General features: G+C 32.2%; 1 protein-coding gene across 6 annotated transcripts; it reads right to left on the bottom strand.

The window, feature by feature from the left end:
• Positions 1-4,606: 4,606 nt before the first annotated feature.
• Positions 4,607-10,518, bottom strand: LOC112744248 (uncharacterized). Of its 6 annotated transcripts, XR_011871405.1 has the most exons (6): positions 10,290-10,494; positions 9,921-10,103; positions 9,117-9,186; positions 8,949-9,025; positions 5,950-6,101; positions 4,607-5,153 (listed from the first exon to the last, which is right to left on the bottom strand). XR_011871405.1 is itself a non-coding variant. In XM_025793809.3 (5 exons), exons 2-4 carry the CDS (start codon positions 10,101-10,103, stop codon positions 8,976-8,978), a joined length of 303 nt encoding a protein of 100 aa, XP_025649594.1. In that variant the 5' UTR covers positions 10,104-10,144; positions 10,290-10,518; the 3' UTR covers positions 4,607-5,153; positions 8,949-8,975. The 6 variants fall into 6 exon arrangements, 5 of the variants coding, with proteins under 5 accessions (XP_025649594.1, XP_072071159.1, XP_025649592.1 ...); XM_025793809.3 differs by lacking the exon at positions 5,950-6,101 and having other exon boundaries at positions 9,921-10,144; positions 10,290-10,518; XM_072215058.1 differs by lacking the exon at positions 5,950-6,101 and having other exon boundaries at positions 4,903-5,153.
• Between the last annotated feature and the right edge of the window lie 6,728 nt (positions 10,519-17,246).

Here is a 17,246-nt window from a genome sequence, read left to right as displayed (position 1 = left end):
GCGGCAGTTCCTCTCCTCTAACAGCGACTCCCACAGCAACACCACAAGCTCTGATGAACAGGGAGAGGCAGGGCTCAGCCCCCGGCGGAGCAGAGCAAGGGCAGAACGCGAAGCAGGCAGGCTCAACGGCAAGCTCCGATGGTGGCAGTTGCTCGACGACGCCATAACAGCTCCTCCCTCCTCCACATACCTATTTCTCCTTGGTCGACCCTCACGCTTGCCGCCGCAGCGACGACAATGACGGCAACGGTGTGACTCGACGGCAAAGGTTCCAATTGGCTCCAGAGGCAGGACGGTGCATGACGGTAATGACAGTGCATGACGGTAATCTCCATTCTTCTCCGTCGCAATCTCGTGTGCGGGCTCATCTCTCTTTCTCCCCTGTGACAATGACGCGACAGCGATGCAGCGGCATGACCAAGCCTTGTCGTGCGGTCTCTCTTCTCCCTCCTCTCTTCTCTTCTTCCGTCTCCCTCTCCCTCTGTTTCTTTCTATCTCTTTTCTTTCCTTCTTTGTGGTTCCAGAGAGTGAGAAGTGTTGGTGTTAGCGTGTGTGTGTTAGGAGAGGGTTAGGGTTTAGAAAAAGGGGTAAAGGGTAGTTTAGGTATTTTCATAAAATTAGGGGGTATATGTACAATGTTTCAAAAAAAAAAAAAAACTTGAGATGTTACATTCTACCCCCCTTAAAAAAATTTTCGCCCTCGAAAATTGATACAGTATGAAAAATGTTATATGGTTTTAGCCTTTTTACCAAACATGAGAAAGAAGTATTATCGGGTGCAAAAATTACAACATAGGTGTGTGTTAAAAAGATGCGGTTGACATTTAACACTCTTGTTCTCTTGATAAGTCAAACACACATGGTGCTTTTCTCTTTGTCCATCACTCCCAAAGTAAATCCGAAAGTCAAATATCAAGACTAACTTTTCAACTTGTACCAAAATCTCCTTAACTTCCTCCTCGAAATACTCTTACTTCATAATCTTCTTGACATCGTCATGTCCTAAAACTAACGTATTGCTCGCTGTATCTAGAGATTACACGTTAACCAATAGAATCTCGAGTTTACTCAAAGGAATACAAAACTTAGGAAGAGAAGAACAAGCATCTCAGATGATGTTCGCAAGAATTCGAAAGGATGTGTAAGATCGCAATTAAACATGGATGTTCAGAAACAACGAAATGTGCTAGAAAGAGAGTCTAATCACGTCTTAACAATGAAATCTGAATCCAGAAATTTCGATAGAAACAATAAAAGAAAGATAGAGTATTAGGTCGAAACAAATTCAAGTTGAATAGGAGTGCATAGCTCACAAGAGATGACCACTAAAGTCGATGGCAATGTTCACAAAGATTTAAGAGAATGATTAAGAACACAATCAGGTAGGATATCCATCTACAACAGATACAACTAAGAGAAAATCATTTCACAATCTCGAAGAAAAGATATGAGACGAATATTTCAAAAGAAATTATAAAAGCATCAATACTATCACGTCAAACAAATTCAAGTTTAAACAAAAAGATGAAAGGTCTATGAATTGAAGATTAATAGGGGTCATATGCAAATATTTTCCCTCAAAAACCCTAGAGGATACTTAGGTGTACCATCAAGCAAGGATATGCATAAACAAAAAGACAAAGTCAACAACAGAGAAAGCAAAGCAAAACACAAATTAAAAATACAACAACACATTCTAGAATAGGCAACTTAACCGTCATAAAAAATCGAAAACGGTAACTATCCCAAAAATTAGTATGCTTCTTTTCCCCCTTTTTTTTTTTTATAGAAACCTTCAACTAAATACTTTTGAGATTATTATCATGACTTTGGACATTAAATAATTATGTCAATATAAATTTGATATCTCCTAATTCAAAATAGTAAATAGATTATGTAAAACAAGACAAGAAATGCAATTGATCTCCTCGTTGTCCTTTAAGACAAAATTTACATATACATTTAGGTATTTAACTCATTATGGTCACTGTTGGTAAAATACAATAATGTGATTTCCTATAATCATGCAATTAGACTTAGTATTAAGTTACAAATAAATTCACATATAAAATAATGATAATAATAAAACTAAAATTTAAAGTATTGGCAATTGACACACTAAGATCAGTTACCATAACTATTTTTTTTTTGGTTTTTTTTTTTTTTTTTTTGCTTTTGACATAACCCAAGCACATAGCAAAAGAATTTCAGAAAATTGGTATGGGATCATATTTCATGTAAAGATAAAATACCAAAAAGAGAATTCACCTTCATAAATAGTTCACTGAACTAAAGACAAACTTAAATATATATATATATTGGATCTAAATATAAAAAAAAATATATCTCCGAAATTCTTGTCGTATCTTGAAAAATATATCATAAAAAAAGAACCCCCTTTTTTTTTATACAATGTCTTTGACAAAATTACAACCCGACTAAGAAACACAAAAATAATCACTACATACAAATTAAGAAACTCATAAGTCCAATCAATCACAAAAGAAATTGACTTCTTACTTAAAAAATCCCAATGATCTCTATTAATATTAGTCATATAATCACATTTTGAGTTCAATCATAGTAGGAATTCACTCATCACTCTTCTCTTTATATACATTGTACTGAGTTCTCATATATACGAATTGTAGGCTTGTAGCTTTTTAAAAAACATTTAGCTCATGCTGGATTTTATTATCTTGTTATCAGAATATAAAAAAATCAGTCAAAATGGCAAAATTAACATTAAGAATACTGTAATAAAATTGAGGTAAAAGTATCACTTAGATTATCAAAATCAAGGTACAAAACCTGGCAAAACAAATTGGGAAGGATGTAATTTCAATGTATTAGAAAGTATAACAAATTTATTGGTGAATCTCTATTTTAAGTCAAAAGTTCTTGTCTTCTCTATGCCAAAAAAATTCACAAGAATAGCATTTAAGTATATACACAAAATACAAAAACCAAAAAGCAACTGTATCACATGAATGGCATGAGACATGATAAGTGTGGTTCGTGTCAATATTTTTGTTGTAAGAATTAATAACAAGAAAAGAAAACAAAGTTTTTTTTTTTTTACCAATTAATTCATGGCGAAAAAAAAAACAGAAATAGTAGTATTATCCAATGCACCCCCATTAACATAACACTTAACAGTAGAACTCCCAACATATGCAACAATTCAAGGTTCAAATCAGAACATGGTTAACTTGTACAAGGTAAAGTAACTTCAAACAAAATATTTTTTTTTTGAATCGTAAATTTGGAACAAGAAAACAACCGAAAATCAGTAAACAAATTAGGAACTTGTGAGTAAAGGGTCTTCAGTGAAAATCCAAGAAAGCAAAGCATTGTAGAAGCACAAGGGTAAAACTTGCATTGATTAAAACAAAGGTCTATAAAGGAAAGAAGCTTGAACATTCAAAGCACTTTTCCATAAAATAAATAATGTTACAGTATTCAAAAATCAAACAAATAAAATGCATAAAAAGAGAGAACTAACTAACAAGTATAAGTTCAAAACTTTTGAAAGGTATTCAAAACAATGCTCAACTCGGGTGTTGAAAAACAACAAAAAATCTTAGATTTCAGAACATGATTGAAAAACAAATGAAAGAGGAAAAAAAGAACTTTTTCAGAATTCAATACAATATTCAGTACACAATAAACTAATCTGGTTTGAGTTATTTTTCACAGCAAGGTAAGAGTATTAATCCAAAGCAGCATCAACCAGTAGGAAAACGAAAAAGGAAAAGAAAAAAGAAAGCACGGGTTTTGAAGAAGTGACTACTACACAGAAATTTTTATGCACAAAATTCATGCCCCATAATTTGCATGCTATTTTGAGTTTTCTTACCATGAAAAATATGAAGCGCTGTCAGTACAGAGCATAAGCAAAATGAGTCAAAGTTGAAATCCAAAAATTTTAGAATTAAAGGAATCATAAGATTGAAAAGGGAAGAACTTGAAGGTTCCCAGAAGAAATAGTGCCCTTAAAAGAAAAGCCACGTTCAACAAAGAAAACCATAGCAGAACAAATTATCAAACAAAAAACTCAATCAAACTTTCAGATCGGAAAAGATCTTCAAATCAGCTAACACTTCATAAAAAATTTGCCACACCTAAACAGAGAAAATTATAATTCCAATCTAGCAAACAAGAATAACACTCCATGCATATGTTTGTCACGTAGTTCTTCTACTTGAGCAACCGAATAACAGTTTTTTTTTTTTTTTTAATTTATTGATTCGAAAGAAAAAATCACGAGTGGTTCAAAATTATGTTAACTTCAAAGATCATCAACATAAGAAGAACAAACTTGTTTTATCAAAATCCAGAACAAAGCGTCTCAATCAGTAGCTAAGTAAATCCATAATCCACAAATCTAAATACAATTCTATAACAGGAATAAGATAATAATTCACAGCAAAAACATATCGAATCTTCTAGATAATGGATGAAATCTTGAAATCAGAAACCATAGAAAACAACATGAATATGAAGAAGATTAAAGCAAATATTCACAAAAACGAGGAAGATTAGAATTAGCTACAAGGCAGGAATCATGAACCAAAACCGAAACTAAAGTCATTGCAAAAGCAAGTTCAAGAAAAGCTACCAAATAATAACTCAAGGTTGGGTACAAAGAAGAGGAAAGAGGTGTCAAGAATCGACAGATGACTCGTGATGACAAGAACCAGAAGACAAGGATGACAAAAAGACAAGGATGACATTCCTATAGGCCTCTGATAGTGTCACAATTTGTACAAATAGGCGCGCTTCTATTTATACAATTGTGAACCTACCATAGGACACTTGCTCCATATTACACAGATTAAACCTGGCTCTGATACCACTTTGTCACGGCCCAAAATGAGCCATGATCGGCGCTAAGAAAAATAATCCCCAAGCAAGCCTAACCGACTCAAATATAAGTTGAATAAGAAAATTACAAATATTTTAAATAAATTTACAATGTCTAAAATGAATAATTACATATTTTTAACAAACAAAAAAAAATAAAATAAATATGGGTGGATCCTGCCTGTGACATATGGAGCAGATGACGTCTAAGAACTCAACAACAAATAGATACCCATTGCAGATCATTACTCTTGGATAGAAAGGCTCACATAATCAAATATTTATTCCTGAAAAATATTTTTAGAAAAACGGAGTGAGTTTTGCAACCCAGTGACTAGACAATATATCTATAATTCACATGAGACTATATAAACATAATTTTAGTTAGAAGATAATAATTTATATAAATAAGTGAATCAATAAGGGAGTTCTCATACAGAAATCAAATCAAAAGTCCACACTTGGGCGGCTCCACCTCTATGGGTAGCCCTTTCCTCTTGTGTGTCCTAACGGAATATCAGATCTAACGTGTGGCCTACACGTTAGGCTAGCAACACCCCTGCTAGCTGGAGTCTGAGTTAGATGCATCTAAGTTAACGTCATAACCGCCGTTAACTACGGTTTTCTAATACGAGCCTCCCAAACCAATTCAAAACATATAATTTCAAATACAACAAATCTTTGATCTTTCAAATATATAAGATATCGAATCAAATCAAATCAAATCAGATAATACTTTTTCATCAGAAACATTTTCTCAACTCAACTTCTTCAATCATAAATAATTTCAAACACATTTCACAATTTCAAAGTCAATAAGTACTAACAAATACTTCAATGTTTCAAAAGTATATTTTCAAGTAAAATCAAATGTTCTAAAATAATATAAAACTTCATCAAATATATATAGTCTCATGTAAAATTTCTAAGATATGAACTTCAAAAAAATATTTTTTCAATTATAATAAATTAATTATTCTAATCAAATCAAAGTTCTTCAACAATAATTTTGTAAATATAATTAAAAACTCAGAATAGCATAAACCAAAAAATGTAACGGTTATAAATGTAAAGCCTACTCACAAATTGGTCCCAAGAGACCGAGGAAACCAAACCAGAGTGCCAAGATAAAAAGTGAGGAAGGTTGAAGTAGAATAGAATGAAAGAGCACGAAATTCGGACCGAGGTAGTAGCAACAACTTCGATTTCTCACTGCAGCAACCTCAACAACAGCCCTAGTATAACATAGAATAACCACGATAACAATGGCAGCGAATTTAATAGCCTACGGTGGTTTAAAAACTGAGAAAAAACAGAAATAAACATCAAGCAGGATAGGACAGAGTCAATAATAGAGCTTTATGGCAAGACAAGGCAAAACAAGATTAGTCTTACCAAAGAAAAAGAAAATAAGGGATGGAGCATCAGCAGCTCCGGTGACCGCCCGACGTCGACGGTGAAGGACACAATGGAACAGCGGTGGCGGCAGTTCCTCTCCTCTAACAGCGACTCCCACAGCAACACCACAAGCTCTGATGAACAGGGAGAGGCAGGGCTCAGCCCCCGGTGGAGCAGAGCAAGGGCAGAACGCGAAGCAGGCAGGCTCAACGGCGAGCTCCGATGGTGGCAGTTGCTCGACGACGCCATAACAGCTCCTCCCTCCTCCACATACCTATTTCTCCTTGGTCGACCCTCACGCTTGCCGCCGCAGCGACGACAATGACGGCAACGGTGTGACTCGACGGCAAAGGTTCCAATTGGCTCCAGAGGCAGGACGGTGCATGACGATAATGACAGTGCATGACGGTAATCTCCATTCTTCTCCGTCGCAATCTCGTGTGCGGGCTCATCTTTCTTTCTCCCCTGTGACAATGACGCGACAGCGATGCGGCGGCATGACCAAGCCTTGCCGTGCGGTCTCTCTTCTCCCTCCTCTCTTCTCTTCTTCCGTCTCCCCTCCCTCTGTTTCTTTCTATCTCTTTTCTTTCCTTCTTTGTGGTTCCAGAGAGTGAGAAGTGTTGGTGTTAGCGTGTGTGTGTTAGGAGAGGGTTAGGGTTTAAAAAAAGGGGTAAAGGGTAGTTTAGGTATTTTCATAAAATTAGGGGGTATATGTACAATGTTTCAAAAAAAAAAAAAAACTTGAGATGTTACATATTCTATGCAATAATCTGAAATGTTTGGTTAAGTGAAAATAAGAATTGTCTTCTGGCCTTCTAGGGCACACTAAATAGAGGTGAAGGAGATAGTGCACAAATCCTTTGCAAGCAGACCACTTTATTGTATTTGCCATTGATCTAGTGTTTATTTTTTGTTGCCCACAGTATCTCCCAGCCCAACAGGCCAAGGATTAATCCGTCGCGGATCGGAGCTCCATTTAAGGGTCTGCCGCTGGTCAATGGGTTGCTGCATGCACAAGGCGGGATTCAAACCCCCGACACTTGCTTAAGCGGACGAGTGAGCTGACCACTCGACCAACCCAAGTTGGTTTGATCTAGTGTTTATGGTCTTTAGTGGAATCGTTTATAAAATCTGAAGGGTCATCAAGTAAAAACTATAAGATGTTGGCTATTGACCTATTGTATCGGATTAATGATTAGTATGGTTAGTACTTGCATCAACTTCAATCATGATGTTATTATGTACAATCATCTTATATTTGTTATGATATAACGAGAGGATTAAGAAAAATACCTTCAATTACCAAGCAACAACTTGTACAAAAAGTAACAATGTTGCCTTTTCTACAGGTCATAGAAACAAAGAACCATGCTATGATACACCCAACAAAACCTACCATATCATGCATTAAAGTAATCCAATGGTATGATTATTTGAATGATAATGGATGCTACTCTTTCATGGTTCAAATCTACACCATAGATTATCTTAATGCATGATATACCAAGTCCAACCTAGCGACATCTAGACTTTAAAACAAAAGTTTGTAAAATCAAACAAACATCAGAAACCCAAATAGAAAACTGTTGTTACAAAGCAAGATGCCTGGCATGCATACCTACGAAACAAAAGAGCACAAGAATTGTAAGTTGTGAATGTGAAGCTCAATGCAAAGATTATGGGAGACATTGACCACCCCAACAAATCTCATCAGTTAAACCCTACAAACATTTATTATTGAAAAAGATGCATTCAGGAACAAAGGCTCAAGGCTGATCTAATATTATGGGCCCACTGAACTTTTCTACTTTAATATTTAATTTGCTATTAGAACATTGCATTTCCAAATCAAAGAACTACCATCAATTTTTTTTCACATATTTGTTGTCATATGTGGACTCATAAACACTCCCTTTGTTCGTTCTTAATTGTCACTTACATGTTTTGGTACATCTGAGCAGATATATTGCTCCCAGGGTCTACTAGAATGCGACAATGGCAGATAAAATGGAATGGAGGGAGTAATTAGTGTATCTACAATGTTTCTCGGTTAATTCACATTGCAGAGACTTAACCATGGTACATATTTGTCCATTTGGACATGGTGAGATAGCTGTGATTTATTTTTATTGACATTGACTAACAAATATATTCATCCATAGGTTCATGCATATAAGATCAAACTGAGTTTGTATAAACCCAAAACTGATATGGTCCCTATTCTAGCCCCTGCTGCTGATGTAACTAAAAGTTTCAGCAGATTTCCTCAGCTACATTATCGAAATTTGAGGTGGGAAAAAAAGAACCGTAACAAAAACCAACCAATTGACTAGTAGTTTCCTACTAACATGACTTATGATTCATAACTTCTAAACTCTATATTGGATGCATTTCTATTATCATATTGATTAAGCAAAAATTAGATTTAAAGTGATTAATGACAATCATTTTTAAGGTTGATAACATCTCATTTTACCATTCATATACCACAGATATGCAATCAATGATATGTTAACCTTTCAAGTCCATGTTTTATTCCTGGTAGAAAATAATAAGACACTAACCAGGATCATGAAAAGAACCATCTCTCCAATAATTCAACCCTAAAGCTGTTCCATTAGATGATAAACATGGCAAAAAAAGATTTCCACTACAAAAGCATTCAAAGATTATGATAAACTCACCATTCAAATGTTAGGCATTTAGTGTGTTTAAGAGTCTTCCTTCAATTCATCAGAATCAGAATCACTTGCATTATAACCTAACATACATGCACCGGGCGAGAAACAGTCACAAAGAATTCCCAACAAAAAGAAAGATGCTATGCAGTCAGCAACAAAGGAAAGTTTTACCTGGATGCTTATCACCAACTTTCCAAACTGAAGATCTAACCCTCGATGCTCTAGTCAACCAAATTTTACCCTACATTCCCAAACCAATGACATCAGAACTTGAAACCAAAATTCAAAAACAGGTAAGCACTTTGATTCGACAGACTCCACAGACGTAGTTCACAATCCCAGCATTAATCTTTTTATTCAACTAGTAGCCCACAGAATCCACACACACTACAAACTATTCACATCCGTTTCTTCAATTTCTCATGAAGTTAACAAGTCAAGAGTTGGAGCAACAAATTTAAAAACACAAAACATTAAGTTTTAACACAAGACTATTTAAGTCATTACACCCAACAATGATAAAGCATTCTATGCTGCTATTATAGATGTATCCACAACTCCACATGAAGCATCCATTTAGGTGCATCTAATTGTGCATACCTAACTAAATAGGCAGTCATCTATTCATATATAACTCAGTCATTGAAATTATTTGACTCTTATCCCCACTATGTTAAAGTTATATAACATACAATATTTGATTGCCTAATGGTGTATATGCATTATCAGCATCAAAATTCATCTCATTACTAAAATTAAGACCAATAGAGAATACTAATATTTGTCTTCAATTTTTCATAGTCACCAGCTGAAGATTCTAGTGTCAATTAACATGGACATTCTCAAATAGTAAAATACAACAGAACCTCAAACTCTTAACAGCTCAAGAAAGTCCGATGCAATGAAAATTGATTGAAAAGCATTATTAATTTGTAATAACTAATAAGCATGATATAAATAGAAGAAAGAACACACCTTTTGGTCATCTCTGGGAACACCATAACCACTGTAATACATCTGACCTACCAAGACCTGCATGTTTATGTCCCCAGCTTTAGCTTCTTTCAGAGTGTCTCTGAACCACCGTTTCACACAATCTGCAACAACCCCTGAAAGTGGCACACGCCCATTGCTCTCAATTCCACTGCTACTATCCATCTGTGATGATAACCCTTCTTAAAATCACTGCTAATGAGAGACTGAGAGAAAAGGGTTTCGTAAAGAAAAAGGTTGAATTTTTGGGAAACTAATGAAAAAAATCAAATAATGGGTATGTTTCAGATTGAGCTAAAACACTAAGAAATACAGTACACAGAACTGCAAACTGGATTGCAAAGTTGTTACCTTTTGGTTTTGGAAGCTGTGTATGATGAGGTGATGCTATCTGAAGATCATGATTTGATTTGAATGGAGAATTAAGAAAGGGTTTGTGTGTCTTAGCAGATTGGAGAGAGAGAGAGAGAGAGAGAGAGAGAGCAGCTACCGTTGAAGACTGGGCGGCGTATTAAGCTGCTGTTTTGTCAAACTACGTTGTTTCCACCTGTACACTACACTTGTTAAACAACTATATTATATATATATATATATATATATATATATATATATATATATATATATATATATATATTTTTTTTTTTTTTCACCAAAAACAAAAGGCTCGAACTCGCAACCTCTTAGATAAGTATGAAAAAATTATGTCATTTGAACTATAATTTATTGGTACTTGTTAAACAACTATTATTTTTAGTTTTTTATCATTATGAATTTATGATGACGATTATTTTTTAATAGACTAAACCACCAAAAATAACCATGAAAGATTGATTCGCTGACAAAAGTAACCATGGAAGATCAAAACTCCTCAAATACCCACAATTAATTTACTCTGTATGTGACCAAATGTCAATAAAATATTGTTATATTATACAATGTGTCCACATTTATTGCAACTTAAAGAATACCTTATGTGAATTATTTTTTTTGTAGTTAAAATTACATTTATTTAATTACATTTATTTAGTTTATTAAAAAAGAAAACGTTACTCTTTAAGCATTGAAATTAGAAGAACAGAAAGAAGTGTTACCCCTCCCTTTTGAGCGTGACATCAATTATGTCCTACTAGAGCAGTTTTTCATCTTCTTCTTCTCTAGCGTACTCCCATTGTACTCTGATTCCATTCCTTTGACGATATTAGAGAAAGAGGTTGCTGCTTCTCCAACGGACCGTGTTTAGAGGCGTACTCTGTCACACTTAAAGGTGCGATCTTGGTGTTGGCATAAACTGTGCGAACCTAGAAGTTGTGCCTGCACTGACTCCTTGCATTGTATGTGGAACACTGTGGGTGGCCTAACAGATGTATTGGATGGCTGCTGTAGAGTATTCAAAGTTGGAGCCTGAGGCACAGTGGTCTGAACTTGTGAAAGAAGAAGCCTCTTGGTGGATCTCTTTTGTTCTCTTTATTTTTGTGATTGTGGCCTAATTGGTGGTGGCACTTACGGTGTATACGACATATTATGAGATGGATTCAATGTGGTAGTGCCTATAATTTAAATAAGACATAAATGTAAGTAAACTTAATAGCTTAACAAATATTTAAGCAATTTAACAAATTTATATTTTACCTGTGGTTGGGTTCCGGCACCCAAAGATGCCTCAAATTCAGCTGCTGCAGCATCCAAGGCTGCCTCTGCCTCTGCATCCTCTAAGGTTTTCTCCCAATACAAACAAATGAACCATCTTCTAGGATTAGTAACCGTCAAAAATTTCAACAAGACAACATACTCACCACAGTGACATCTTCCATCCATAATTTTCTTCTTTTTCATCTTTGAATGTAAAGCTCCTGAAAATCTGCTTCCTTCGCTTGTAGTTACCTCTCTCCTTGACATTGCTCAAATTTTATGAGCATAAATTAATTTAGGAATTAAGGTTCTTCGCTTGTAGTTACCTTGGATGCCTGTGCTCGGGTTACCTTGCGAAAATTGGATTCCAACTGAGCAGAACGAAGAATTAGGGTTTAAATTGACCCTAAATGGTACTGAGTACACGTATGTCTACCAAAAAGTGTAATCGTCAAAAAACAGTCCACGTATGCCATTCTGCTAAGGCTACATCAGACTTGGCTATTTTTGACAAACGGAACAAATCAATTGTGAGTATCCGAGGAGTTTTGATCTTTTATGGTTACTTTTGTCAGCGAATCAACTTTCATGGTTACTTTTGGTAGTTTAGTCTTTTCAATATTAATTAATATTTGCATATTACATATAATATAACTATAAAGGTTACTAATATATATAATTTAAAAATTACATATATTAATAAATAAAATATTTATTTTATTGATATAAAAAATTTCTAACTTTATGAGAATTTTTTAACTGTGTTTGAAAGGGAGATTAAGAGACTAGAATGGGAGATAGAGATTTAGAGTTTTAGTTTGAATAAGTTTTTGTATTATGTATTTGTATTTGGTATAAAATATCTTATTATGTATTATGTTTTATTATTATGTTTAATTTAAAATAAATATAGAAATTAAAGGATAAATTTATAATTTAAAAAGTTAAATGAAGGTATTTTAATAAAAAAATATTATTAAAATTTTAATCTTTATCTCTAAAATTTCAATCTCTTAAAAGTATCGAAAGAATTGAAATTTTAATTCTAATTTTTTATCACCAAATATAATACTAAGTCTCAATTCTCTAATCTTAGTCTGAGTCTCTCTAACCAAATGCTATTTAAGAGTAAAATTTTAAATTTGTCTCAAATAAATTTTGAATAATTATTTTAATTTTAAATAAAACATTACAATTAAGTAAAATACTTAATTAAATTTAACCAAATTGTTATAACTATTTTTTACGTTACCCTTCTTCGAAATTTTAGATTAATAGGTTCTAAACGAAAAAGAGGAATATTGTATAGCATTGTAATATTTCAAGACCTATGAGTCCAATTCTTCGAGGATTTATTTATATTTTTTTTTTTTAGAAATCTATAAGTGCAAAGTGTTCATCGTAAAGTATGGTGTTTGCTAGAATTTATTTGATACTTTAATTTCTTTAGGAACTTATAAGTTAGAAAAAATTTCAAATGTTCTTAAAATATGCTATTCTAATAAATTTAAATATTGATTTCAATTATAAAAAATATATATAATATATTAATTAAAATTAACGATTAAAATTATTTAAACATTGGTATTTTAAAAATATTTAAAATTTTTTCTAAAATCACATTTATTCTATTTTAAAAAAACTAATTTGTTTCATAATTTAAATAATTATAACGACTTGAAATAAAGAGTAATTATGTAATTTTAGTTCTTTTTCTTTAAAAAAAAGATTTTTTTTACATTCAAACAATTTTAGCATCTAAATTTATTCAAGTGATTTAAAGTCACGTGTTTCTTTTTTTTTTTTTTCGGCGCTTGTTTTAAATTCACGCATGCTTTATTTTTTTTTTCCCCACGCTTATTTCAAATTCACGCATACCTCCTTCTTCTTCTAATATCTAAAAAAATATAGGTTTTTATTTTTAATATTTTGAGCATATAACATATATATTTAATGTTTTTATATATTTAAAAATTAAAAAGATAAGTTAACTTTTTAATCAATATTATTATTTTAATGCATGATATATAATGATATATAATCCCCGCCCCCCCCCCCTGAGATAGATAAGTGTTTATGACTCGGATATATTGATTTTATTCACCAATTAGGATCTGTTCATAATTTATTTTGTTGAATTTGGGTAGACTTTGAGTTAAAATAATTTTCTTTTAAAGGGGAAATTAATAAAATTTTATAAAATTATATTAACAATAAACTATAAAAACTTATATCTCGAGCCCTTGATTCATATTTCATGTAACTAAAATTAGATACTTAGTTTAAGTCAATTATTTTTTAAAATTATTCGAAGAGTTACTTAGTGAAAAATTAATTTAGAATAAACTTTGGATAGACACAAATTGATAAAATTGTAGTTTTTTTTATCGATAGAAAAAATATATGCAAGAAAATTCCGACACTTATGATTTACGTGAAAATAATTTGAGTTTGTGAAATATAAGGAGTATTGGATCATACTTGTGGAGCTAATGGCTTTTTTATTTATACCTCGAAAAAATTCGCTAACTCAATTATAAAAGTTGATAACATTTTTCTTCTTGTTCATATTGTGAGTTTTTAAACTCCATTGGTTTTTATGTTATCTTGATCTATAAGTGGTCATTAATTCTAAAACGGATTAAGGAAGAAACATATAATATTCTCAAGTTAAATTGTAGTTTGCACTGAATCTTACATGAAAAAGTTAAGAGAACATTTAAAAATCTCTAATCGAGTTATTTCTTAGTTTGAGATAAAATTATCTAAAGCTTTTAAATTGAACAAGAGACATGATTTGAGTCACTTCTTAACTTAAAATTTTTCTAAATCAAAGCACCCTTCTTCAAAGGATTTTTTTTTAAATAAATTAATAGTGCCAAAAATAAAATAACATAATATTATATTTCAAAGTCCACTTTATATATATATAGGAATTATGAAAATTGGGTTGGATCACTCCAATTTGGATCCAAAATCAGGTAGGCTCCATCTGATTATGTACTTTTTTTTTTGTTTTTATTTCTTTTAAATTTATCATATATAAATTTTAGTATTAAAATTTTAATAGTTAGTAGAATTGAATTTTTATTGTTTAATTTAATTTGGTTATTTTTATAATTTAATTATATTAATAATTAATTATTTAATATTATTTAAGATGTATTAAATACCAATAAGTTATAGTCACAAAAAAAAAATATCAATAAATTATAGTTCAAATAGTCTCATCATACTTATTTAAGAGGTTGCAGGTTCAACCAAGAGGGTCTAGCCAACAACATGCCAATAAATATTTTTAAATTATATTATATACTAATTAATTATCATTAATTAGTGGTTATTTAATTTTTTTAAAAGATACAAACTTAATGATTATTAATTGTCTATTCTTACTCTAATTCACTTTTTACCATTTATTATGCAAACTTTAATTTCTCTTTTAAAAAAAATTCGAACTCCAAAAAACAAAAACACCAAAATATAAGATAAAGAATCATCCAAATCCTAAGAAAAAAAACATCCAAAACATAGGAAAAAGAATCATCCAAAACTAATAAAAAGAATCATCCAAATCCTAAAAAAAAAAAACATACAAAACATAGGAAAAAGAATCATCCAAAAATAATAAAAAGAATAATCCGAAATGTAGAAAAACGAAACATAAAAAACTAGTTAAAAAAATAATTCAAAACCAAATAGGAGGAGGAGGAGAAGAGTCGCAGGGTGGTCGACAACGACGTCTTGGACGACATGGTGTGGACAGTGGGGAGACTCGCGGTGGTGCGTTGCGACGAGTGGAGGAGTCGCCATGGATCAGAGTAGTTGATCGCGCGTCGCGAATGGAGACCTGGTGGTGGCTGCATCGCGACGAATGGAGAGTCGTGGGGTGCAAGTGGCTAGCGATGGGGAGTCACGAGCGACGAGGGTGCGTCGGGCGAGCGATGGGGAGTCGCGATGGAACGCGAGTAGGGTGAAGCAGAAACGCAATGGTGGCGTAAAGTCGGTGCAGCGGCGGCGCTAGCGGCAGCGCTAGCGGCGCGAGGACAAAACCGCGGCAGCCTGGGGCATTGGAAAGAGAAATTAAGATTTGTGGTTTTGTATGGTAAATGGGAGTGAAAACTAATTAGAGTAAGTTTTGATTCAAAAATACCGTTAATGTCAATTAATCAAATTTTAAATTTAAAAAATAATTTAAAATTAATTATTATTAGTTGAGTTGTTCAATTCTTAGTTAGTAAACTCTTGACTTCCTATATTTTTCTTTAAATTATAAATAAATATTATTTAATTTAAACTAATAAATACGAATTAACAAATTTAAATAATAACACTGAATTTTAAATTAAATACTATTATAATTTGAATTTAATATAATTTTAAACGTTACGATATTGAACATTGACAAATAACTAAGTACTATGATTTGATTTGATCTGATTAGGATCATATCTAGATTTTATTAACATAAGATACGAGTTTAATTGGATATTAAAATTCATATAAATTGACAAATAAGTACCATGATTTGATTTGATTAGGATCATATCTAAACTTTACTAATATAAAGTACTAGTTGAGCTATTATATTTAATATTATTTCATTTTAATTCAAACACTATTTAATTTAAAATATAAGATGAAAAATATAAAAATAAAATGAAATTCAAACGAAAAAATTTAAATTCAAAAAATAAATTTTGATAGATCCACAAACATTTTAACATAATCGTTATTTCATCTTTATCTTTATATGGGTAGTAATTCACATAAACAAATAATGAAATAAAAGCTAATATTATACTAATGTCTTAAATGCAAATAAATTACATACATGTTTCGGTTGTATATTTATATAAATCGAATTAATACACTTTTTTAATATAAATTAAATCAATTGAATTTAAATTAGTAGATATATTTATAAATCGAATTTATTAGGTTCGAATTATTATAAAAAACGATTTTAGTGAAATAGTCCATAGTAAATCAAATCAATGAGTTTCGATTTAAAGTCCATAGTAAATTGAATTTAGAACCCATGCTAAATCGAATTGAGTAGATTCGATTTATAGGAAACCGTAGCCCACAGATAATTGTGTGTCTATATTTTTTTTTTTTGTGAAATAGGAGTCGAAAAACCAAAAACAAGAAAAGAAAAATTAACAAGTGACTTATATTTGATGGGACAACAACAAAAATATGTAAGCCAAGGAGAAAATTCTGTCCCATTTTGACAAGATGATTCGCAACAATATTTCCTTCTCGAAGAGTGTAACTCCAAGCAATGGTGGGAATGCAACGGGAAAGAATTCTAATATCTTCTACGAGAGGTGCAAACGGATGACTATCAAGGCACCCATTATTGATGAGTTTTAGAGCTGCCAAGAAATTAGATTCTACATGATATTTACGTATCTATTTGTAACTGCTAATTGAAGACCATAGCTAATGCCCCAAAACTCAGCATGCATAATAGTACAGCTACTAAGGTTGCATGAAAAAGCTTTCAAGAAGCCTCCTAAAATGATTTCGAAAAATACCTCCGCAGGCAGCATTATTAGAGTAGCTCAAAAAGGAGCCGTCAACATTAATTTTAATGGTGTTCTCCTGTGGGGGCTTCTAGCAGATATATCGACTAGTCGTGTGTTTATATAAACAATTCCAATTCACTTCTTT

Source organism: Arachis hypogaea, chromosome 14 (assembly GCF_003086295.3).
Source record: "Arachis hypogaea cultivar Tifrunner chromosome 14, arahy.Tifrunner.gnm2.J5K5, whole genome shotgun sequence".
NCBI lineage: Eukaryota > Viridiplantae > Streptophyta > Magnoliopsida > Fabales > Fabaceae > Arachis > Arachis hypogaea.
Note: the sequence above shows the minus strand (reverse complement) of the source record. Positions and strands in the feature narration are given on the sequence as shown.

Bases quoted from the DNA above. Each gene is read 5' to 3' on its own strand.
- LOC112744248 (XM_025793809.3), bottom strand. From the start codon at position 10,103: ATGGATAGTAGCAGTGGAATTGAGAGCAATGGGCGTGTGCCACTTTCA. The intron at 9,187-9,920 runs GTGTGTTCTTTC...TTGGGAATGTAG, and splicing joins TTCCCAGAGATGACCAAAAG to GGTAAAATTTGGTTGACTAG. The intron at 9,026-9,116 runs GTAAAACTTTCC...CATGTATGTTAG, and splicing joins AGTTGGTGATAAGCATCCAG to GTTATAATGCAAGTGATTCT.